General features: G+C 32.0%; 2 protein-coding genes across 2 annotated transcripts; both read right to left on the bottom strand.

The window, feature by feature from the left end:
* Positions 1 to 269: 269 nt before the first annotated feature.
* LOC130653989 (uncharacterized) lies at positions 270 to 24,734 on the bottom strand. Its single transcript, XM_057456490.1, has 33 exons — positions 24,558 to 24,734; positions 20,182 to 20,226; positions 19,392 to 19,546; positions 18,062 to 18,307; positions 17,659 to 17,844; positions 17,223 to 17,368; positions 17,095 to 17,153; positions 16,687 to 16,924; positions 16,296 to 16,458; positions 16,101 to 16,199; positions 15,549 to 16,006; positions 15,279 to 15,382; positions 14,466 to 14,755; positions 14,028 to 14,374; positions 13,734 to 13,919; positions 13,574 to 13,640; positions 12,711 to 13,057; positions 12,039 to 12,549; positions 11,372 to 11,774; positions 10,883 to 11,118; positions 10,657 to 10,801; positions 8,382 to 10,470; positions 6,925 to 7,903; positions 5,284 to 6,399; positions 4,823 to 5,198; positions 4,196 to 4,407; positions 3,756 to 3,957; positions 2,918 to 3,152; positions 2,614 to 2,744; positions 1,611 to 1,923; positions 1,239 to 1,423; positions 852 to 1,145; positions 270 to 360 (listed from the first exon to the last, which is right to left on the bottom strand). Exons 1-33 carry the CDS (start codon positions 24,604 to 24,606, stop codon positions 353 to 355), a joined length of 10,620 nt encoding a protein of 3,539 aa, XP_057312473.1. The 5' UTR covers positions 24,607 to 24,734; the 3' UTR covers positions 270 to 352.
* Positions 20,328 to 24,545, bottom strand: LOC130653990 (uncharacterized). The gene has a single exon (XM_057456491.1). It carries the CDS (start codon positions 23,530 to 23,532, stop codon positions 21,835 to 21,837), a length of 1,698 nt encoding a protein of 565 aa, XP_057312474.1. The 5' UTR covers positions 23,533 to 24,545; the 3' UTR covers positions 20,328 to 21,834.
* Positions 24,735 to 26,014: the final 1,280 nt, after the last annotated feature.

Here is a 26,014-nt window from a genome sequence, read left to right on the forward strand (position 1 = left end):
GCTTCTAAAAAAGATTCAGTTAGCGTCTTTTGAAATTTTTTGGGTTTTTTTTTAAATTACGTTTTCAGGTATTTTACTTTCGCAACAGAAATTTTAGCCTTCTACGGTCTACAAAGTAAAGTTTCCAGTGTAAAACCACTAAAATCTATATATAAGTCGATATATACTATTTTTTATCGAATCCGAGTTTAATAAAGCATGGCCCCCACAAGTTAAAAATAACGTTTATTTATGATGGGATTTTTGATCCAGTAAGAAATAACATCCGATTTGAAGCTATAAAAATGTATGTGTTACCATAAAAATAAATTTGTTACACAAAATAAAATCTGTTTGTCTTCTTTCTTTTTCTTCATAAACCTAAAAAGGAAGATATGGAATAAATAATATTTTAATGCTCATTTTGAGTAACTTTCTAGTTCCTTGTTGTTATTGACGTTTCGTGTAATTAGGGCTAAAAAACCTGGCTACAACTTTAAAAAATAGTTATTTTTGCCTCAAGTAAAAAACAGGCACCATGAGGCAAGTAAACAGACTTTAATATTTGCTGCTTGCACTGGATGGCATGCCAGCACTATGGTACTAATCACGTCAGGTTCTCATGGTGTCGGCAATTTATAAGTGCCATTTAGAAATTTGAATCTAACTAAATAGCCGAATTAAAAAATAAACATTGACAAGGTAGGAGCCACATGTATGTACAGTAAAAAAAGGACGCAAATGATTGGTTGGTTGTGGGCGACGTTTTCGAAATTCGATCCTCTTTTTAATAATATTTGGCACAGAATTGTGGCTAAATTCTTAAAGTCTTTTATCTATTCATTTTAAATATTATAAAAAATATCACTCACCAAAATCACATATTTCTTTCGCCTTATTTTTACAAACGTTGCATTTACACTCCTTGCAACTTTTTCGCTCTCCGTCAATCTGCAATTTGATTGCTTTGGAGAGGGAGACTGGAAGCGCCTTCTGCCATCTTGATTGTTTTGATACAAAGGCTTTTAGCGCGAACACTCCACCACGCGTCTGTTTGACCAGCGGCAGGTAATCATCCGGGGGAGGGAAACGGATAGAATTGAAGCTTTCGCCTTTCGCGAGTCGTGCGTGATATCGCATTCCAAAACTATCCTTGCCAATTACATCTAGAACGAAATATTTTCTCACACATCAGATTAATTGCACGAGATTAAAATCAAATAAACAAACAAACAAATAAACAAACAAAATATTCCTACTGCGTTTGAACTTGTAATTGTTGACAGCGTTCAGCACAATACTTCGTGTGTTTAAAATCGCGTAGACGTCAATCATTTGTTGCAGCGAGTTAGTGTAACTCGCATCGTCATCAAAGATAAAAAATAATCGAATGCTTCGAGATACTTCAAGTAAGCCGGCGAATTTCAAAGCATCAAAACCAAGTCTAATTGAAATGGTAAATTATTACTAATGAAATTAGTACGCTTAAGACACGATGTTGTGTTGTATATAAAATAAAGTTAAAAAAAACCCTTAAAATTGACAATATGAGGAATTTGGTACATATTTTTGCGCTCTAACTTATTAACAAACATTTTTATTTCTTTCTACTGTTTATGTTAAACACTAACCTTTGTGCAGTCTCGTTTCCATCAAATTTCAAATAATCCAAAGCTTGTATTGCACTGTCAGCACTCATGAACACATTCCCGCCACCAGTTTGAAGGTGAGGCTGTTGCCTCATTCTGGATCCTCCATAACCAACAATATTATACTCCACCTGATTCGTTCTTCCCAGCTCTATTTTTAGGAGTCGCAAGACTCGCTTAATACTGTCTCTTGCGTTTTTCATCTTTGGTGTGAGTTTGATTAACAAAGTTATTACAACCTTGGAACGAGGTGTTTTGTTAAAACGCATTTTAATTGGTTTCTCTTTGCACACTTCTAAAAAAAGGAAGGCAGGCTTTTCTTTCAACTCTCAATAGCCTTAGTCAAGTACCTACTGGAGAGAGTCAAGTTTAACACCTTCTTGTGGTGGATACTAGGCTTTGCTACACTCGTTAAATTGATCCCGGTTTTTTTTGTAGCAACAATTACGTGGTTCAAAGTGCAATATGCAAATAATTTTTAACAAGTTGTTTATAAAAGCGAATTTTCTTTGAATCCGTAGGACGCGAAATTTTTTTTGCTTACATAAACTATTAATCAAAATTATGTACCATGCAAGTAGCAGCTAATATTAAAGCTATGTCAACAGAAAGAAAAAGGCGCGAAATTGAAACAAAACAAGAAATATAAAACAAAAGACAAGTAAAAAGTCATAAACATTCAATCGCTTGATAGGATGGTGCGTTGTATCACTTGTATTTGTTATGCTCAAATGCGCACAAAAATAAATATGTGAATGCACAAGAAATGAAAATCTTCTCCTTTTGCTGCTTTAGCGCTCCATAACGAATACTATTTCAGATTAATTTGCGCTCAATATGTGCGCCGTTTCGGAAACAACTCGTAATCTTTTATTACAACAGAAATATAAGCATTGTTCTTTAAAAACTGCAAGTCTCTAAAATCTACACCCAGCATGGTATATCCCAAAAAACAAAGTAACTATACAACTAAAAAACAACTTACCACACTGTGGAGGAACAGACACAATCTCTCCCTCCATCTTCAAACTGCTGGATAACGCTGATACTGCGGGACATGTCTTTTCAACTGAACAAACCGTCATAAAAGCTGATGAACGCATTGATATATCCGTGCTAAAGACAATTGTTAATCGTTATGTTTACAAAATCACAGAGAATTCATTTTCATACGGAGCGACCAATTTTGACCGCGTAAAACCACGTAAAATCTCCGCCAGCAAAAACTCCTTCATTAATCAGTTCACAACGCGAAGAAAACGAGTACAATGGAAAACAAGACAACTCACAATAATTGCTTTGACGTGATGCTGTTCATTAACTTGGTACATTTTTCCAGTTTTTCTTCTCTTTTTAAATCTTCACTTTCATCTCCAAATACTTCTTCAGCATTCTCTATAACACACTCGCTACGACCAGTCGTCAGCTGGTAAGCATTTAGGAAATCCAACAGATTGAGAGCAAGCTTACCATCTGGCATTCTCAAATCATCAGATGCTTCAACATTGTTTGTACCAAGTAAACCTAGAAATAATTTGTATGAAATAGCAGTTTATGGTTGTTTCGAAGTGACTGAATTTCTCACTGACTTCTTCAAATTCCCATCCCAATTCTCCCGGATTAACTCTCCCCCAACTGGTTTCCCTTTAATGACCGATTCACACGTCAAAAATGAGACCTTTCCCGAATTATGTCAAACTCGATTAAAGAGGTTATAATAAAAATGATTCTTATCCAAGGTTCCTTAGCAAAAGGTAGAACAAATTACCTACTTTCGTATATATTTCTGTTCGTTAAGTGCCCCAATTGCGAACTAAAAGTTACGGTCAAACCCTTCATATAGCAGAGCCTACTAAGAATAGCCTCGTTTTCAAATTAATTATTTTATTCAAATCTAAATAAAATCCAACCAGAATATTATATTGCTCTAAAAGATTCAGTTTTGTTATGATAATCTGATATTTTATCCTTAGAGCATAGAACCATTATAAAATTTTGGATGACGTCATAATTAATAAAATTTATGAAATTCGGGAAAGGTGTATTACCGAGATTTTCAAATTCTGTTAACGTAGCTATACATAATGACGTATGACAAAATACCTTGGCTAAGAAAATATGACATACCTAGAGTTTTATTGTGATGATGTCCAGATACAGTGACGTTGCAATTAAACACATCAAGTCTGCAGTAAATAAGTAATCCAAACTCATTGTCAATCTTGACCATGTTCGGTAATTTAGACACAGTAGTGTGTTTCATTTGTACTGGCAATTCTTGTGCGTTCACGAGCTTGTTGTGAGGAGGACGTTTAAGGTACACATGAACCTACGTGAAGAGAAAGAAGTTATTTTTTAAAGAGAAGTTTCTCTTTGGATATGTTTCCAGTTTTTCTTCCAATATAATAAACAATATAAAATGTCAATCGCTTGTTTTTGAATAGTGGTCTTTCCTTTCCAATAGACCACTACCAAAACAGTTTTAACAAATAAGCCCCCGGGGTCTATTCAGTTTAGTAAGATCGAGAAAAAAACAGGATCACATTTATTTTTAAAACGAAAGATACCTTATTCTTGTTATATCTTTCAATAATAACTTTTCCATCGTCCAGTTCAACAACCAAATCTCCACCTTTCAGATAAATTGTAAATTTCTTCCACATAAAGTCACGTGTTAAAAGATATTTACAGTTTCGCAGTTTGTGGTGTAAATTTTTCGGAAGGAAAATTGCTTTTCCATCATACGTAACTAAGCTATCATGAAAGATATAAGCTGTCCCTAAAAGAATATAGAAAGCAAATATATAATATTGAAGTTAATAAGAACACAGTTTTTTTAATATTTTCAGTTGAGCCTGGATGTACTTGTTTTTTATATTTTTCTAGTCTTGAATGTTATTTTTGTTCTTTTGAAAAAGGCGCGAAATTAGATATTTCAACAAAATAGAGGAAATATTTATGGTTAGATGAATATTACAGAGGATTGGAAGAAAATGGGATGGCGCTGAAGTTGCCTGTTGTAAAAAACATTGTAAAAAAGGAAAAAAAAACTTTAAATAATTATAAACTTATATTATGTTGTTCGTTCGGTACGTTCTAAGAATGTTCCTAATTTATTGGCAAAATCTCAGCCACAATGTTCTAACAAAGTATAGCTACTTATAAATGTGTATGTATTTTACGGAACAACTTACTGGAGATAGGCTGCAAAATGTATTTCGGCTCTTTATATTGCAGTCCTAAAAATTTAATTATCGGCTTCTCAAAGCCAGTCGAAGGTGAGATTTTAATGGCTTTGTTGACTTGCAACGCAATCTTCTTGATATGGTCTTGGTATTTTAGGAGCGCTTGTTCCACAATGTCATCAGGTCTCTGGTCTGCATAATACTGAAACATTTGGTCACCAGTGAAAAAATCGTTGGTTTGCTTCTTGCTTATACCTTTTAATTGATCGAACAACTGCAATGATGTTTGTTTTGCGTATTTGTCGTGCAGTGGTTTCAGAAAGTCGTAATTTGTTATCGCTTCGAATTGCTGAATTATCAGATTCAACCGTTTGTTGTAACTTTCCTAAAAAAATAAAATGCTTGATAAAATGAATATTATATATTCATTTTTAAACGTATCCTAAAAAAACAAAAGAAAATGCACGTACGACTATCTTCATTACATTTCTCTGCAACTTAGCTTGCTCCTTCAGGACTTCATTTAACTTCGGCATCTTCCATGATAATGTAGGGATATTATTTTCTTTTGTGTAGACTTTGCTCGTATTTGTCTTGATGTCACAGACAGTTTTATCAATTGCAGTAGCAAGAATCTGAATTTGTGGATATATCGCCTTCGCTATGATCTGTTCTAAACTTGATTGAGTATGTCTAATTGTCTTTCTCAAATCTTTCAAACGAGTATCATTTTTATCAAACCCAAAAGAATTTCCAATCCTTTTAAATCTGTCATTATTCAATAACAGCGACACGTTTCTCTTAAGATCCTTGATGAATTTGAGTTGAACACCATTGTACTTGTTTCTTAAAGTTTTTGTTTGTTTGGATAACAGAGCAAATCTTTGCTTCAATTTACCTTGACCTGTTACACCCAGTGCTTTGATGTTATCATTGACTGTTTTGTCATATTTTTCCACGTGTTTCAGAATCGTATCGAGCAATTGGGAAGTAACTTTTTTATAAGATGTACGGATTTTAACAGCCAGTTCTTTCGGTAAACTTTTATGTTTTTCTAGCATGTTTTTAACATCAGCATACAGCCGTCGAAGTTTTTTTTCCACTAGATATAAATTAGATAACATTTCTTGCTTATTTTTCAAAATATTATCCCCTAACATTTTGAGCAGGATTTTAGGCAAAGACTTCAGATATCCCTTAGGGTCTATCACGAATTTAAAACCAGATAGGGGCGTTTTGACGTCATCAATTCCTTTTAATATCATCCGTGACGTGTTTTGCGCATGCGTGTTGATAATTCTTACTGTGGAAGTGATATAATTTCGAGCAAGTGTGTTTATCCGTTTGATTGAAACACGCGGTAAAGCATTCTTCAGTTGTTTTGTCACATATTTTTTCACGATCATTTTCATGTCTAAATCATCCAGACTGATCGATCTTTTTATGACACGTTTTATTCGCCTAAACACTGTGAGGTCTCTCACAGCAGTTGAAAATCTGGACCCCATGTGAAACACTAACTTTTGTAAAGTGTTTACTGGTCTTTCTTTGGCAAATATCTTGGTTCCTTTTAAAATCTGTGTGGCCTAAAAGTAAAAGAGATATTTGTTTGAATTAACAATAAAAATAAATACAAAAATGCTTTGGATACATGTATTTTTCTAGAGATCAACGGCTCTAGTACTGGCAGTTTCTTATATTTTGCCAATTTTAGTTCATTTCTCATTTAGTTTTGTAAACTCGGACATATGTCAAATAAAACTGACATCGACTTGTACGTTATTATAGGGTATGTAAAAAGAGTTCACGAAAAGATTGTCATGAAAAATTAGTTTCTTAATTTTTTGAAGCCTTAAAATTCCAGCAATAACAGTTTTTGTTTTTTAATCTCCAGCTTTAGTTTTTTACTAACGTTTTTTTTTTTAATTTAAAAATACGTTTATATCATTTTATTATATCATTTGCTCAGTGTTACATTATTCAGGGTTTATCATTTCTTAGACATGGGATAGGAAATTGGTTTTGTTTTGAATTTCCACACCAAGCATCCTTTAGAAAAAAGTTTTTAAACTAATTTTAAAATCCCAAAATCCAAAATCTGATTTACGAACCATTTGAAGATAAGTCGATGCTTCTTTCCTGTTCTCCGCATACATCTTTCTGGTTATTTTTCGAACTTTCTCAAGAACTTTGCCCAAGAAAAACTTGTCCTTGTTAGTTTTTTGAACATCGTCGAAAAAGTTGATGACGTCACATTGCGAAGAATTCAAATATTGCTTTAGCATCGTGTCCAACTCATCGTTCACAGAGTCCGGCGTGGCTTGTTGTTGTATTAAAAAGATTTGCGTACATCTGTCCTTAGATCCTGACAAAAACGACTGCTTATTCTTTACCATTCTTCTTTTTTGAGCTAACAAAAATAGTCCATCTATTCCTGGTGTTAAAACTTCTAACATGAACGACAAAAATTGATTTTTGCCTTGCTGTGCTTGCTTCACGTAGTCGCTCATCAACTGGAAACCTCTTTCAAAAAGTTTTTCCTGCATGTCGAGTTGGTACAAATACATGTGGTAACTCGAGTTGTAAATATGAAACATTTTTGAAGTTACTGCGATAAAGTTAGGTATGGATTGATAAACAAGATCATCGATAGATTTCCCGTCATGCTTTATCTTTCCAATGTCTTCCAACAGAGTTTTGAAGTTGTGTTGCAGCGCGGAAATTGTGAGGTTTTGAAAGTTTGCTACGTCAATGTTTCTGTAACTTTCGATGACACTATTGATGTCGGAATAATTTAAAGATTTGATGTAATTGAAAACATTATTTACTGTTGCAACCATCGAATAGTTCCCTGTAAACTTTAAAATCTCCTCAAACGCGCGAATTTCCAATCCATCAAATAATTTCGAGACTTGCTCCATGTTGTCTCGGTTAACCAACTTATTTTGCCATATTGATTGATAGATCTTGTAGTATTGTATCTTTCCATTTTTCACAAACTTTTCAGCGAAGGCATTTCTTTCCGACTGAGAAAATTGTCCGAAGAGTCTGATCAAAAACAGCATGTATTCATTGTGTTTTTTCCATGTTCTAAAAAACAATAATAAAATCCTTAATTCATCTCAACTGTATCATTACAGAAAGCAAATACAGAATAAACACAAAATATTTTAGTATACAGTGAAACTTCCTTTAGCGGAAATTGTTGAGATCTAGGAAAGTGTGCGCTATAAAGAAGTGTCCTCTATATAGAAGTTCGTTCAAAATAGACTTACATTGATTCAAATAACTACTCATTGAAACCTATGTTGAAACTGACCGCAGTGTGTTTCAAAAGAATAGTTTGGGTGAAAGAAAGAAACTATAGAGAATACATCTTTCAAGGTAGATATTTCCAAAGTACTTATTGTTGCGATTTGCAAAAGAAATGCTACTTTAAAGCGCGGAAAATGAAGAAATAAGACCAATTTCAGGATAAACATGTGAAAAATAAGAACATCTTAGGCTGAAACCAAATTTCAGGGATCTATTAAAAAAAGCAATCAAAAATAAAGAAGATGTGCTTTACCTTGCATACAGAGTTCCAGCTGTCCCATTGTGTATTTGATATCGTGAAGCAATGTTTTTTAGATAACCAATCAAATCTGTCTGCACAAATGCCATCATTTCATGTGGTAGCGATTTCATTGCATCATCATGCATATTCGAAAAAACTTTCAGGAACTCGTCTGTTGCATTTCGTTTTAATTCTTCTGGTGCTATCTTTGTAATATGTGATCGAACGTTCTTAGATAGATATTCAAATCGTCCATACCAATTTTTAGGAAGAGTGAGTTTAAGTTGTGCAACCAGGGAATCAAAATACAATAACGTTATTTTCTTGATCTCATCTGCTATATCTGTTTTTTGAAGAGATAGTTCGACAAATTTTGTAAATAGGCGTTCCACAGTCCTGGCATATTTGTACTCTCCTCCAACGTGCTGTTTTGATGCTTTTAAGACGAGTTTATACATGAGTAAGATGCTGTCTTGAAGTGAATTGTTTTCAGAAAGAACGTTTCTTAACTCACCTGTAAAGTCAGACATGTTGGAATTTAAAAGACTTAAAAGTTTAAAAATAACTTCATTCCCTGGTTCTTCTTTAATTCGCAAAACAATTTTTTTTAAAATTGCAGGTACAAAGTTTCTTTCAAACAGAGCTGGAATTCCATTTACAGAATCTTCATGCAACAACATCGTTTCCAACATGGCGATACCGGTGTCAGAAACTTGATGACGCTCTTTTAAAAGTTTTAACAACGCTGTAAATAATTCTTTTATTTTTCTAGTTTTAAGGAATTCTTTAAAAGGTTTTGTTCTTGCTGGACCCAAACGACCTCTGGTGGTAATAAGTGTTGCTAACGTTTGAAAGTAATCAGGAATCGACTTTGAATTAAGCAGTTGTTGGATATGTCTCTGATGAGAACCAGTCACTCGATACGTTTGTAAAGCGAATCTACTCAAGCGTGTTATGAAATTGACATAATTAAAATCTTCAAAAAACAATTTAAAAGCACGTTCCACAGAGACAGGAAACCTACTTCGTGCTAGGATGCTTTTTGAAACAACAGTAAGGTAATCAATTTCAAATATTTTATCGATTTTGCCTTGATTAATTTTCGCTTGAAGGTCTTTAATGTTATCGAGCGGAGACTTTCTAGAATCATATCGCCATGTTTTTAGTACACGTACAATATGTTGAATAACAGAGACCAGTTTATTTTTATACTTTGTCGGTAGATATTTCGTTAGATTAGTCATGCCCTGCTTCACACGAATGTCCTTCAACTCTTCACCGTATGAGGCTTGAAGTAAATTGATAAACTTTTGCAGGTAAACTAAATATTCTTTTTCGAAAATATTCAATCTTCGAGTGTTCGATTTGCCAGGAAACACTTTGCTGTATTTCTTCGGAACAGTAGTTTTCAATTCATTTCTGATCATTCGGTCAAAAAATGACAGTAAGTTTTTCGCTTTAAATGCATTGGTAGCTTGCTGAGACACGTTAAAACCAATGCCAAATCCTGTTTGGTTCTTGAACATCGTTTGGAATTCATTTGAAAAAGGTAATTCCAATGTTCTTAGCACAGCTCTGATAATGGTTTCTTTGGTAATTTTCTTTTCAATATATCTCTCCTGAATTTCATTTCTATTGCAATGTAACACTGAAAAATAGTCCTTCATACCTTTCGTCAAAAATATAGTCAATCGATCAACCTTTCCTGTCTCCAGTTTCAATAAGCCACCAAAAAATGTTTTTAACCCAGAAGCAATATAGCGTTCAGTATTACCTGTGATTTCATTGACACTAGGTTGCAACAATGTTGTTAGTTCTTTCAACATTGGATTATCAAGCATAATTTGATATTTAACATTTCCAGACTCGTCGAATGTCAAAACTGTCATTTTCTGATCTTTGGAATTCTGTGCTCCAAATGGTTTACTGTTAATGATAACTTGTCTGAGTCCATTTTTAACCGCTCCAGTAATTTGGAACCAACCAACTTTGTCAAGAAATATTTCAAAATTTGAGACTTGATTCGTGTTTTTATTCCAGTCAATATACACAACGTTTTTCGCTGGAGGAGCAGTCGCTGTTTTGCTGGACCTCAACACCACTGAAATTATATGAAGCATGTTCAAAATGGTTATGAAGAATTTATGAAAAATGCAAAATTGCTGAAATCAGTCAGAAAGAAATCAAAAGAATATTTTTAACAATAATAATTTTTTTCATTCTGGGACAATGTTTCCAATCAGGGTTGGCAATGCAAACACGTTAAATTATTTATTGGCAGACTTACCTGAATGCTGGATAACACCACTTTTATCCAAAATTGATAAAATTATATCCGTATTTTTTCTGCGAAGCTCAATCCAAAACTGCATATTGTATTTCGCTTTGTACATATATTCTTGATCCACTAACGATTTATGATAACTGCCGAACTATAATAGAAGAATGAGAATCAATTTTTTAAGACGATCATACCAAAAAGCTCAATTTTAAACGCTATTGTAAGCACTTACAAAATCAAAAACCAAATCCCCTGTATCATTACGTCGAGTTAACTTCAATTCGTTAACATCAAAACTGTCTTTAGACTTTTTCATGTCCAAACCCAATCCAAATCCCTGAAGTTTCAGACGGAGTGTGTTCGCATTTTCACCATACATAAGATTAATCATTTCCATAAACTTTAAAGTTAACACAAAACCACTTGAGTTTGTTGTTCTCATTAATTTTATTGGGGATATCCAGTTACCTAAATCATAACAACTATCATTTTATTTAGGAATTAAAACACAAAGAATTCTTTGCGTTGTAAAGACATGCTTCTATTGTTATATGGAAGCCAAAATATATGATTATATAATAGGGAAAAAAGCCTTAATCTATCTTGCCCTGATTATTATTAACGCACTTTACAATCCAATAGTATACAAGAGAGTAGTTTTACTTCTGAAAGCAAATTTACCAAATAGTGTAAAAATCGTCATAAAAAACAAAATTATTACCTTCTGGCATCAGCACGTTAAACATTATTCCTTTTTTGGAAGGTTGATGATCAACTTGAAGACAATATCCCAACTCTGTTATGCCAAGCATGTTTCCAGTTATACAACCTTTGTGTAAAGTTGAGCTGTTTCTTAACTGTAATTTTAAACTACTCTTCTGTCCATTCATGTTTATACGACTATCAACAGTTATATGTGAATTGGATCGATTCCAAAGAACATCAAAGGTAGAAAGTTGATTGTTAAATGAAAGTGATGCATGAACTTTGTTGCGGCTCCAGTAAATTGAGTTTTCTAACTTTTTATTGAATACTTGGAGTGTATTTGTAAGAACATTTGATTTTTTCTCGTACTTTAATCCTGCATCCCATCGAAGTGTTACACCATTTATATTTCCGTTTAACTAAAAAGATTTACATAGTAAACAGTATCGACATAATTCACATCGATATAATTGACACGTTTGGCATTTAGACCTATTTTAAAGGAGGAGATGACAATAAAAAATTATAAAAATTGATATATTTAAAAAAAAAGTCACATTGTTGTAAATTTTAATCAAAATGATCATTTCAGTCTAAATATTATCTCTTTAATTTCAATCTTATGTGTTTAAATGGAAAGAAAAATGAAATCACAATTTCACAGAAAAAACGACAGGACTTACAAACACTCGTTTTTCTTTTGGTATCCATTTTCCATCTGCTTGAACATGATGGTCAGGCTGAATAGAAACATCACCAAGCACTTCATATTTTAAAATGTCTATTCTACCAAACGTTTTTACATTCACTGAGTTGCCATGTGTAATGTTGATTCTACCTTCGAGTACTGGCAAAGATGGCAGTGCAGTTGCTAGAATCTGTGTATTAGTTGGTGCATGTGTGAAATTCAAGTGAAAGAACTGTGGTTTATACTGTATCTTCACATCTAAGCTTGCAATTTGACCAGGAGTGTATTCCAATTGAGTGCCTAGAGCCCAATATTCATACGTATTCTTGTAAAAGATTTTATGCTTCATGTAATATTTGCCTAGTGCAAAATAAAATGCTCCCCCAACATTCCGATTTAATGTTGATGGATTGGTCTCGTTGAAGAATTTTCCAAATACAGATATGGGTGTCTTGGTGAAATTTGATCTCAATGTTGTATCAATTTCATTGGTTTTTTTATTAAAGCTAAAAATTACAAAAATATAAGACACACAAGCTCTTGCTAATTAGTACAAATTACTGCAAATAAAGATTATTGTTAACATTGTTAACATTGTTGTCAATGTTAATAAGCAATATCTTTAAGATTTATTAAGTTTAATTCAAAATGTCAGAAGTTCCCTCACTTGTAAGTTAAAACAATTCCTTTTCGTTTTTCACCAAAGGATACGCCAATAACACCTTTATCATCCTGCTTGGTTATTCCTAATCGTATCGTGTGTTTTCTTTCACTCGTGGCACCTGGAGTACTAACACTGATTGCATATAGCCCACCATCATTCGTAATACTAAGACGATACGTCTTTAATAAAGGATCTGTCGGATAGCTTCGGATACCAACATGCAGAGGGCCAGTCAATGGGAAATAAGGACTGCTAAGATTGTAGTATGCATTAGGGAAACTCACATCCATGCAAGTATTCGATCCAAACATAAATGAGCTGTTAAAGATATCCTCTGAACAAAAAGAACCCTAAAATGATACAAGTCATCTCACGTAATCATTTCACTGATCTTTCAATTGGATTAGATGCACATACACACAGTAGGTAATATTATATAAGGTTTCCATAAAAATTTGTTGATATGATTGAAACGTTGTTACTGCGAATATCAGTACATATAAATTTATGAATTGATTTTCTGCTATAAAAATGGCACTAACACAAGAATCGCAGTATCACAGCAGTCAACATAATTTATCATTTAACATCATTTAAAGAACAGTTGCACTGCTTTAAAATACCTTGCAGGCAATTTAAATTATCTTTTAGACAGTTGTGGTGAACGCTGACCAAAACAATATTTATGGATTGTACTGATCCAAGATAAATTGATATTCTATAGTTATCTAGGTTTTTCGAAGGCGGAATATGTTGTGTTTCTTACATAATTGTTTATTTTTAGCTTTGATGTTTCCAGCCTTTGTTTCTTTTAATTTTATATTTTTCCAGAAAAAGTTAACAGCATTAAAAAATAGTGAAAATACCTCTGTCATCTTAGCAATTGCATTTATTGGTTCCTTCTGTTGTGTTGTCAGGTGAAAAACGTCATAACTAAAGGCAAAATACAGTATTGACATAAACACAAACTACAGAAAGAAAACATATGGTATACATTAAGACTTGTTGGAACAGTTTAATAATTACCTAACATTAAATACATCTGTTATACTTTTATCTGCATTTAAGTCCACTTTGATTTCTTTGCCTTCATTGTAGTCAAGTTTTCCATGCAATTTTCTTGTTGTGAGCATATTTGCATGAAATGACGTTCCAATCTTACCAACACCAAGACATTCAACTGTTAACTTTCCAGAAGCATGAATTGATACACTAATTTAAAAAGATAAACATAAATTATAAAACTAATTTATTTCTGAGATATCCACAAAGAATTATATTATATAAATGTTTATATGCATGTGCAAACAAGCTTAATACCTCGGATTTAAAGAGCCATGCATGGTCACACTCTTTGGACCAAACAACAAATTCTTAGTAACAACACGTCCTTTAACATCTGTAGTAACGACAGCCGAACTGTTGACACCTATTTTCAGTGGTAAACCAAGGATTGTTGGAACAGAATGTGAAACTTCCAGAATAATTATGTTTCTTTTAAATGTTCTTTGTTTTCCTTTTGTTAAGTCATACAGTTCCTTGATTATATTTAAGTTGTCTAGTTTTCCATTTAAAAACGGTATATCCTCCAGTGTAAACATTTGTATTTCATTTCCAAATACTTTTAATGACAGTAAAGCTTGTGGGGAAGATAACTTCATGTTTACCTGTAAAAAAAATAAACAGTTAATTTCCACATTGTTCATAAGCTATAAAGTCGCAAAATCACAATCCAAAAAATATTCATATCTGACTTACTTTTTCATCTATATTTTTGTATAAATTGTCTTCATCAACATCTCTTCTTCTTCTAGATAATTTCTCTTCAGGGATTTTGAATATCTTTTTAAGATATGAGCTACTTAAATACCCATTCCCTGCAAAATACTTTCCCAATAGCATTTCTAGACCTTCCATTCTTGCATTTAATTGCAAAGGATTGACAGAAAAGCCAAACATGTGGGTTGATACGTTCAGATTAACTGTTCGTGGCACAAAACTTTCAGGGTGGAATAAAACCATACCATCAACAGTGGCAGCATGCTTATCTAAAATGTTTCCAGTGATTACAGAAACTTACATTATGGTAACATAAGGAAAATTGAAAAAATAATTATTGCAGGGCTGTTACATTGTGCTCAAATCGAATTAAACCTATTTCTTTGTAATAACTTCTGAAGCATAAGGTTTTACGCATAACTTTTAATTAGCTCTGGGATAGTTGAAGGATTTTGGTGTGACCTTACATATTTCGTCAACGTAACTTTTTGTCTTTAAATATCCTTATCAACAATCCCAATTGTCCTCCAATGTGCTAACAAACATTTGTGCCAAGGTTTGTGGCAATTGATGTCTCCTATATCACCTTTGGAGGAAGATCGGTTAAGAAGATTTATGAAATGTATAGAAGGAGCCTCATCAAAGTCAAAAAAAAAAACAATTTAAAGAAAAAGTCCCTAATTTTAAGAAAATTTAAAGAAATTTGAGGTGTAGCAACCCAATATTATCTTTAGAAGGCTTCAAAAAAAAAATTATTATCATTAAAAATAAGGTTAGAAAAACAATACATACATAAATTCAATGAGTGCAAGAATGCTTTTGAATATCTGGCAGGTGAAGGATCATACTCTGTCAATGGATATTCTTTCAAAATCTTTGTAATAAGAGCTGTTATTCTATGAGAAGTAAACGTACAAAAATTAAATAGTAAACAAAAGATTCTTACTTTATTAGAGTTTGTCTTTTGATGACATGTTTACAACAAGAGAAATTTACAGATACTCCAGTGGTTTATATAGTTGCAGTCAAGTAATATGCGCTACTCAACTACAACATACATACTTCTTCTTAGTTGGATCTTTGTTCTTTGTGGCACTGCGTAAATATGAATTGATCAATGACCTCATTTGACTTGATTCTTGTTCGTCATTTGCTAGGTCTCTTGCCAAGATAACATCTGTTCTTGTTGGTGATTTCATCAACATTAAAAATATTTCGATTCTTTTCTCTAATTCCTCACTTTTATCAGTAAGGATCTCATAAAAGGTACCTTTTACATCAGATGTAATTTTCATCCTTCGAAGAGCTTGAATGGCTGCAACACTTATATTTGTGTGGTGAGCATTTTTAACGCAATCCATAATCAATGCTATGGCTTTCGTGGGCCTACCCATGTTTCCAATACTTCTTAATGAATAAAAAATATTTTGTTGTTTTTCAAAGTCATGTGTTTGACAATCATTTCCAAGCAGTCGAAGTATATAATATTCTGAATCTTCCACAACCTTTCCTATCATTCCCTAAAATGAAATTTTGCGCTTCTTTGCAACAACACAAATATTATTTACTTGCAGGTTATAAAATAAAATAAAATACACTTTAAAATCAACTTACAGTTTGATCGCATTCACCATTGCGATGTTGACACATCCTGTAAATCAATGATGTCAACAAGAGGAGAACTGAAGGTTTTCTTGTTTGCTGGTAAATACCCTATATGATAATAAAAATATTTTTTATATCTCCCTAAAGCACAAATCTTCTTTCAATTAGTTAAGTTAGACAAGGATGTTGCCAAAAAAACACTACCGTTAATAAACGAATAACTTCAGGAGTGGGTTCTTTGATAAATGCAAGATATGGCATGAAACGAAAGGCTTCACTTTGCAAGTTTTTTTCCTTCATTATTTTAAATAAAACTCCCATACAACTTGGAGTGCCACACTGAGCCATAGCATCAAATAAATAGAATCTAAAAGAAATGAAACGAAGTGAAACTGCTTTTCATTTGTGCCTATGCAAATTATACAAAAATTTGTGTATAGGCTGTACCAATACTTAAACTATCATAAAAATCAGAGACGTTCATAAATAGCACTAACAGAGTGAATTAAAACCTTAACAAAACCCACAATATGTTACAAACGTACATTGTAGACGAAATAATGTTACTTTTGTTCATATTCATATCTACACATACCTAACTGCTTCCTTTTTAATGTCCATAGTATAAACAATGCTAGCTATATCTTCACTGCTCAGATGTCTGAAGGAAAGCACCAGGTCAAAAAAGTTTTCAGCTGTATTGAAGTTACTTTTGTGATAATCATTGGTTGCTAAATTGTTTAACAACTCTTTAACTTTTGTTTTAAAAGAAGATATGTAGGGTGTAACATGTTGATGGTTGTGATCATACATTATTGCTGTGGAATACATTTCTAAAATGATACAACAAAGAAATTATTGCAGTTCTAGACTAAGAACTGAATTGGAGACAACTTTTTTAGATATTTCGAATTCTGAAGACATTTTTTAAGTAATGACAGTTGAAATTGATCATTCTTAACAATAGAAAATACCAGCTATTGTTGTTACCCAAGATACATACCTTTATACGGTATTTGCTGCTTGTTTATTTTTGTGGAAGACTTGCGGGAAAGCTCACTCCTGTGAAATAAAGATCATACAATAGAATTTTAACTTTAACATTAAAGAAATCTAACCTGTAACACTCACCAACTGCGAACATAGGCACCTCCTTCAGTTTCGGAAGAAAAAGGTTGGACAAGAAAATATTCTTTACATATAACATCCTTCAGACCAACTCTCTTCTTTTTGTTCAATTTGTAGGAACACACAGAAGTAGATTTAAGTACTGGGTTCTAAATAAGAAGGGGAAAAGACTAAAACATTTCATCATTAGACTGTTAGGAAAAAAAAACTGGCTGGCATATTGGAAAAATTAATACTAGTATGGGTGTAAGAACCACAAAATGACATATTAAAGGGACATTAAAATAAAAAACAAAGTCGAAAATAGCACTTATGTGTATTCTTAATTGTACTCTATTAGACACAAGCGATCATATCATCTTTAATTAACAATCTGTCATGTATTTTACATTCTTGATGATCTCAACTTAACATGATCTCAACTTGAAATATTGCTTACCTTGGGGACTCCTTCTTCACCTTCATCAAAAGAATCACCATAAATATTTGAATGTGAAATTTGATGACCTTTACAAGTGTCTAAATCTTTTATTTTATCAATGTGCTCAACTTGATCATCTACTATACCATGCCCAGTCTTGTAATCACGAACATACTTGGTCTGGCAGATACCGGATACATCATGCTAAATATAGAAATCAAATCACTTTATGTATTTTCATCTTATAATAATTCAATAAAAACACTTTTCTCAGTAGTCCAGCAATTTTCTACTAGTTAAACAATTACGCGTGTAATAACGACTTGAAAAGATAGAAAGATTTTTAAATGAGTAATAATACTAATAGATTTAAAACTAGTCACCTATCTGAGAACCTAAACTGAAAACAAAAAAGACATACTTCTGTCACTTCAAGCATTTCATCTTTTACTTGGCGCACCTGTATCATACTCAAGATACCTCGCTGAATGTTCAACACATCAGTTTGTGTTGATTTTACTGAAGGACTAACATGAGTGATAACTCCATTTTGCATAACAAAACGCAAGGCATGGCTACTTAATCGTTTTACCAAATCATCTGATTTTAATTCATTGTAGTTGTCTTTAGATGAGCCAAGTGATTCGTATATCTTTGCATCTGTTACCTAAGACAAAAAAATCTGAAATTTACTTAAAGATAAAATTATAATGCAAGAAAGTTTAAATAAGACATTAAACAGTGTATAATAAAGTTTTATACATTAAACATTTTAAAAGAACCAAATAAACTAAAATAAATATCCACTTTTTTTTAGACAACAAAAAAAATGTAGACAGTTTAGCACCATTATACCGTTACATTAAATTTTATTTTTTTATTTATAATATATTCAAATTATTCAAATTAAACTATTTATCCAATTATTTAAGAATAAAATATTTTGCAGACAAATACCGATAACCAATAAAAACCAAAAAAAAATAAAAAAGTGCATTTTCCATGCATTTATTAGAAATCTAGATCTTAGGGACATTTCTTTATTGTACATGAAAACATCCAATATTTTTAGGAGTATCCTCTTAACTGTGTAACAAAATAAAAGTGAGAAAGTGGGCAGTTAATTTTTAGTTTAGCTGACTACTCTTCCTTTGCAATATAACTTTTAGCTGTTCATCAGTCATCATAAATACACATGACATAATTTTTTACAATTGAAATATAGCTTGATTTCTCTAATTTATTAGACTTATATCCTATATTCTTCCTTTATTGTCATGTATGGTATTAGTTAAATTAAAATACTCAACCCTAACGACAACTCCCCCCTCCCTCCACCCCAATATTATCAATTTTTTTAAAGCAATGTGCACATGAACTTTTTTATCAGAATTTCTGTAAGAATTAATTTTCATGAATGAAAAAATATATTTAAATATTTATCAGTAAATAGGCATTTGACAGACTGTAAAATTGAACTTTTAAGAGTTTACCTCCTATATAAAAATAAGTCAGATCAAAGCTTGGAAAGTTGTCTAGAAAATTGGCACATTATTTTTGAAAAGTCAGGTATTAAGATTTTGACTTAGAAGGTCCCCTAATTATATATGACATCATGAACTTGCTTTGAGTGGGGTGTTGCATTTAATAATCAAATTTTATTTATTTTTAGACAGACATAGGGTAAACATGATTTCAGGAAGGAAAGTTAGCATATTTTTACTGTGTTACCAGACAACAATGATACACACCTTTAGGTGAAAATCGCAGCTGTTCCAATTTACAATCTGAACTTTTGCTGTAATTTTCATTTTAGTCACATTATTCGTAGTTCCCATAATGCCATTTTCAACTATTCCAGTATAATGGAAAAGTTCATTTCTGTTTTTGCGAAATTGAGTGTTTCCTAAATAAAGTAAAAGCAAAGTATAGAAAATATAAGGCCAGTCCAAACACAACATAAATATCCTTAACAATAGTCTAAGTATTCTTTTACTATAAGCTATGTTTAATTATTTTAAAATATATTTATTAAAACTTTTATGAAGCTTTTCATAATAGTTACTTCTAAGGTATAGATCCAAGGATCACTTTTATATGGATCGCATATTTATGATATACCTAGTAGGTATATTTCAAAAACGCAAATTTATAAGTTACAAACAAACCCATACTACTCCTTCTATACCTGCACTGAGCTGTTGGTAAGAATAGGAAAATCCTGTAATTTTCCTCTGCAACCAAAATGTGCAACTAGTTTCAGAAATGTCTTGATAATTGTTGGTTTGTATAAATTTAATTTTTATGTATTTGTCTCAACCCTTTCTGTTTTTTTTAAAGATACATGTTAGAAATCATTTAGCCATTTTCGACTTTGACCTGCATGCTTTTAAAGAAAAGTGGTAATTTGGACAAAGCAGGCATGTAGTTGGGGGAGGAAAGGATGGCTAAGCATGAAAACCAGTATGTAAGCAAAATAATATAGTTTTGGTTTATCAGCATAAAACTATTGTAATTTTAGATATTGTTAGTGTTACTTACTACACTTAGTTTGCCCAAATGCATCACCAGTCCATCTCCCAGATACTGTAAAAATAAAAAAATAAAAAGTATAAACATAACTGGATATCCTCTCTATTAGGTATAAAAAATAAATACTTCAGGTGTAGATTATTAACAGAGAAAACTTTCAATTAATAAATTTTATTCCATTCAAAAGCCACATATTGTATACTACAGTTTATATTAATAAAAAATATCTGTGTAGTGTCTAAAGATGCAGTCTTTAAATAAAAATTTATTAAGAAGGTATGTGCAAGTAAGACTTAAACATACACAAAGAAAATGTTTTATAAAAATATGATGGGTAAATGGATAAAATAAGAGTAAAAGAATAATTATATTTATTTATTCAAAAAAAAAAAACAAATCTAATCTTTCACTATCCTATTACTATTATCATTGAACACATTGGGATAAAAAATTGCGTCGTCATATCCAAACCAAAAAACAGGCCTAAAGGGCCAAACATAACAATGGAATGAAAGAAACTGTTGTTGGATGTTGATAGTTGATTTGATAAAAGCATATTTATAAAGCCTAAAATATGACTTTAGAAGTGTTGACTTGGAGATTTATGTAAAGAAAAAAAATTTTGAACGATTTTTTTTCCATATTTGCTGTTAATGGATGAGTCACTATAAAATAATGAAAAGTCACCAAATTTGATGATTATTGCAAGGCTTAAAACCCCTACCCCAGGGCAGGCTAAATATTTTTTCAAGTTGAGCTGAAATATGATTTCTTATAGGACATAGAATATTATCAAGCAAAAACTATGTACACACAAACAAATTCAATAAAAAAAATAAAAAAAAGAAATAAAATATATATAAAGATATAAATATAGACAAAATATGTAATAAAGAAAACAATGTACATATTTTCTAAAATTATAAAAGGGAGAAATGAAAAATAAGTTATGTGTAAAAATACAACTAAATAAGAATAAGACTCAAATAAGAAAAAAAGCAAGCCGATGCTGGGCTCAAAATACACTTTGCTTATAAGAAATGGTGCAAAATAAACCAAAACTCAAATGTCATTAATCGTAACCTGGATGATAATTTTAAACTGCAACACATAAAAAAACTAATAGTAACAGTTTTTGTGTAGAAATTTTGTCAATTTTCCTATTTTACTATGTATATACCAATAACAAGGTTAAACCTGAAAATATTTTATTAGAAATAATGTTTGTTGAAGAAATTTTAGCAGTTCAGCTTTGTCACAATTTTTTTGCATTTTGCAAAGAAAAACTTTTGCAATTGTACAAGAATAGAAGTTTCAATGGGGAAAAACCTTTCACTGCTGAGACCATTTCTAATCGAAACATTTCGTAGAAAAAAAAACTTTGTGGTTCACAACTGACCTTACTTTTTGAAGAGAAAAAATTATAAAAATGCGTTTTTATCCACAAACACTTTTTCCCTTATAGTAGTCAGTTTTAAAACAATCTATCTTTGAAGATCAAGCATTTTAAAAATTTAGCAAAAAATTACAAAAACTTAATTCCCACTGAAAAATTAAAATGTTCAGCGCAGCGTTTGATACAATTCTTGTTCCTGGATTATATTTACATAAAAATTTTTTGCAAAGCAATTGAAAATTCTGCAAGTAAAGTAATTGTACAAATCAAATGGGTATTTCAGATAGTTTTAACACTTTAAACTTGATTGCTTGAACATTAACAATGAGCTTATCACTGTCTTTTATATCTTTCTCATCCATAGCTTTGGGAAATAGGTAAATTTCCATTTCCTCTTTGTATTTATTGTATTTTCTCAAAATAAATTCTTGAAATAATTGTTGAAATTCGTCATTTTCATCTGGAAATATTTCGCAAATTCGTTCTGTAAATGTAGGAACGTTAGTTGTGGATTCAGGAATAGCATTCCTCATGCTTAAATTCAGAAATATACATGCTTTTAACAAATCTAGTTTTAACATTGTAAATGAAAATTCATCTAGCAATGCTCTTGCAGCAGTTAACACTGGTGAAAATATACATTCAAAAGTTCCACTCAAACCATTAACTTTAATAAGGGCTTCAAAATTGGATGGGTTGTTGATTATTTCTTCTTCGATCTGTTTTTTTTCTTCTTTTGGCATTTGACTTAACAACAATTGGCAATTGAATTTTAGAATGGTTTCCTTAATAGAAATAACATTCTGTGTAATAACTGAGAAATCAGTTATTTCTTCAAATAGATTTAATTTTGGCAAAAAATAATGGGGAAGGTATTTTTTGTTTAAGTATAAGAGTAACTTGTCAAAAAGACACAAAAGTCTTTTCGAATATTCTTCATCAGACCAACATTCACTTGGGATTTTCTCAAGCTCCCAATAAAACAAAGTTTTTAGACAATATGATGAAATCTGATCCATGTTATGACAACCACTTTTAAAAATTGTTTTAAACAAACAGAATATTGCTTTTTGTTTTACAGTAAGCCTCTCTGATAAAAAAACCTCTGCAAATGAAAATGAAATCCGCCATTCCAAATCAGCGTCTCCTGTAGAAGATGTTTTACAGACAAGATTATAACCTGAATTTACTATTACATCAATACATCCTTTTGATGGCCAGTATCGCTCTCTTGTAACCCACTCATCAGCTGATTTTGGCCAACCTTGAATAGAAATCGTTGGGACCAGGTCTTGGAAGTGATGCAATTGTGGATCTGTATGCTGACTATGCTTACTCAACCAATTTTCATAATAGTCTGATCTTAGCTGTAATGCTTCAGAGAGGCTTGGTATAGATAAATCACTTGTCAGTTCTTTTTGTTTATGTTTAGTTACAGGTTGTGCATTTAGAGGCAAGGCTGGCTTTACTGACCTCTTTTTAACATCGTCAGAAACATTATTTTCCTCATCGTACTCTGGTAGAAGAACAGTTTCAAACTCAATCATCTCTTTAAAAGCATTCATAAATTTTACAGGGCTCAAATATTTTCCATCTTCTCTATGAACACTACATTTTTGAAGAAAGTTGTCATCGGTGGTAAAGGTTGCTACTTTGAAAAATCCAGGTGATATTTCCAGAATTCGTTCATGATCTTCTATTCTCAACAACGGTATCATTATGTCGACATCTTTTTGGCTTGGTACAATGGCGTTTTGTGAAGAAGCAAACTCATAGCACAAGGAGAAACCTTCTGCTATACTACCAGTACAAATGTAAACGAGTTTTAAAAATTTCTGACGCATCTGGAGAAATATGGATTCTGCTGTAGGAAGTACTAATACAATATGTCTGTAAAGATTCCATAAATGTTCGTGAATCAATCTTGCATTTTCATTTTTTTTACTAAGATCTGCGGCAGCCATTCCGTTTCCACTTTCGTTTTCGAAAAAAAATTCAATGAAGGTCAATCTTGTTTGGCAGTTTACACTGCACGCCAACCTCGTCCCCAAGGTTTTTTTCTTGTCGTCCGAAATTCTCAAAAAGCCTTGGGGACGAAGTTGGCTGCACGCCTCAGATTGACATGACTCCTATGTTTTTAATGACATCAGCTCGGCTCACCCAACTTATTAAAGTGCTACGAAAATATTAAGTTGTCATTTCTCCTGTAAACTCAACGTCCGTCCTAGTGTAGAAAACTTAACAAGCCCTGGAGGCTAGGTTGACTTAAACTTGTTTACCAAACGTCTCTGGCACGCGAAATCCAAAAAGGTGTTTTTCTTTTTTTTTTTTAACTTCAAAACATGATGAAAATTTTCACCTTTTTAGAAATTCTCTTAAATCTTCTTTTATAAGCGAGTTTCATGCTAAAAATACGTTTTAATTTTTCAAAATAGAGTTGCTAAAACCCGAATTTACTCGCAATTGTTTTATTCCAGATTAAATTCCTACGTAATAAAGGTAAGAATTTATTGGTTTAAAAGCAAGGAAAGAAAAAAAGTCTCATAAATGCTTTAAAACGATTTTTTTTTGCGAAAATAAAATCTTCGAGTCTGCGTAACCGTGATTTGATAATAATGTATTTTTAAACCCAAACCCAAGAAACATAATTTTTTTGTTCATATCCAATTTTACTTACACTAAAGTTGCTTAGCAATGTTGCGGATTATCGTACAATTGCTTATCAACTGGTTGCTTATAAAAAAAAGGTGCATTTGCTTCCCAACCTTATCCCCAAACCTCAAAGCTGTAACCTATTTTAAGAAAACACATTCATTTTTCAAGCCTTGGGTCGAGGTCGTTCTATAATAGAACTCGGTTTATAAAACATGTGCTTGCTTGAAAAAACACGCTAATCTAAGAAGCATAAAGACAAATCCACGAAAATAGATAAATATTCTTCAAGAAAAAGAAGTCATTGTATAAACAAAGCAATGAAAATATTAATCACCTGCATTTGTAAGCGCTACTAGGAAAAGTAGAACGAATGGTTTCCTCATTGCACGCTTCTACCACCACATCAATTCTCAACTACCAAAAAACTGCTATTTCTATAATATGTTTCTTTTTATTTTAAGGTAGAGAAATAAAAATGTTGTGATAATAATAATTTAATCCGGAGCACACTGTGTCACTTACAGTAAAGAAACAACAAAACTTTTGTTTTTGTAAGTGTCAACTTGAAAATTTTTATTTGCTTACTTATTGTATATTTTTCGTGCCATGTTTACACCGTTAGTACCTAACGTAGATATTACAGTGGATGGGTGGGGAGGGGGGGGGGTCATGGTCTACTAACAAATACAAAGTTGTTGAATGCATAGCCATCGTCCACTTATTTCAAGTAAAGATTTAATTTCATTACTCCCACCCTTGACGTATGTGAATGACACTGTGACGTCATCGAATAAAATATCGTACGACATGATAAAACAATCAATCAATTTTGGTGTTAACATAAATGCTTAAACCCATGCAAATTTTATTGCTTTCATAACAAAAGTTTTTTATTTTCTTGTTTGTTTTGGCAATTTAGTTGAAATTTGGTTTCCTTAATATTGAAACTTCTCATCTGGAATAAATCTCTCAGTTATTGGCCCGGATACTCAAAGATACAAAACCTTACAACCTTTCATCAAAGATTGCAGTCACTAGCACAGAACACGCGTTTTGTTGTTTGATGCAAATAAGAGTAAAATGAGACGAAGTGCATCACAGACTTCACATGTAAACCGAGAAGAGTGAAAACATTTTTGGCGATATTTACTTATAAAGTCTACTCTCTTTTTAATTTTAAGATATCAAATTGTTTTCTTAATATCGAAGTGATAAGTAGCACGCGCTAACACTGAAACTGACAACTTTTTCTATGGATTGAAGAATAAAAGAATAATATAGGATGCAAAAATGTTTATATTTCCTCCCCCATGTTGTCTCAACAAAGACGTCTTATCGTGTTTTGACATGCAGTGCTTCTAATATAGCGTCAAGAATTTCCGAGGCGTTTTTTTATAATATTACAAAAGCAAACGCGAGATGATTTTATTAACAGAGAAAATTCTTTTATCAGTAAATAGATCATTTATAGTAGGGAAATCAGCTGCTTTTTCTGCTTCGAAGCAGCAATCTTTGCTTTTTGATTATTTTTCCAAAAATGATTGCCAATAAAGTTGAAAGCACGTTTACCTTCATTAAACAACGCCTTTCAGATACGGCTTTTAATTGCTGCAGAACTAAATACTGAGTTGGGCCTTACTTTGGAACCTGAAGTGCTTATAAATTATCACAGGTCGTCTTTAATCTTGCAGTTTTTTATATTATGATTATTTTTTAATTGGTTTTCGGTAACAAATATTAGATTTAAATGACATTTAGTCAATTTTGTTTTTTTAAACCTAAACCCAGTAA

Source organism: Hydractinia symbiolongicarpus, chromosome 8, assembly GCF_029227915.1.
Source record: "Hydractinia symbiolongicarpus strain clone_291-10 chromosome 8, HSymV2.1, whole genome shotgun sequence".
Lineage (NCBI taxonomy): Eukaryota > Metazoa > Cnidaria > Hydrozoa > Anthoathecata > Hydractiniidae > Hydractinia > Hydractinia symbiolongicarpus.

What these genes read in the sequence shown, in the direction of transcription:
- LOC130653989 (XM_057456490.1), bottom strand. Translation starts at nt 24,606, where the DNA reads ATGAGGAAACCATTCGTTCTACTTTTCCTAGTAGCGCTTACAAATGCA. An exon ending in CATGGCTCTTTAAATCCGAG is followed by an intron (nt 13,920 to 14,027) that starts GTATTAAGCTTG and finishes TTTTTAAATTAG; the next exon opens with TGTATCAATTCATGCTTCTG. An exon ending in TCATCACAATAAAACTCTAG is followed by an intron (nt 3,153 to 3,755) that starts GTATGTCATATT and finishes AATTATTTCTAG; the next exon opens with GTTTACTTGGTACAAACAAT.
- LOC130653990 (XM_057456491.1), bottom strand. Translation starts at nt 23,532, where the DNA reads ATGGCTGCCGCAGATCTTAGTAAAAAAAATGAAAATGCAAGATTGATT.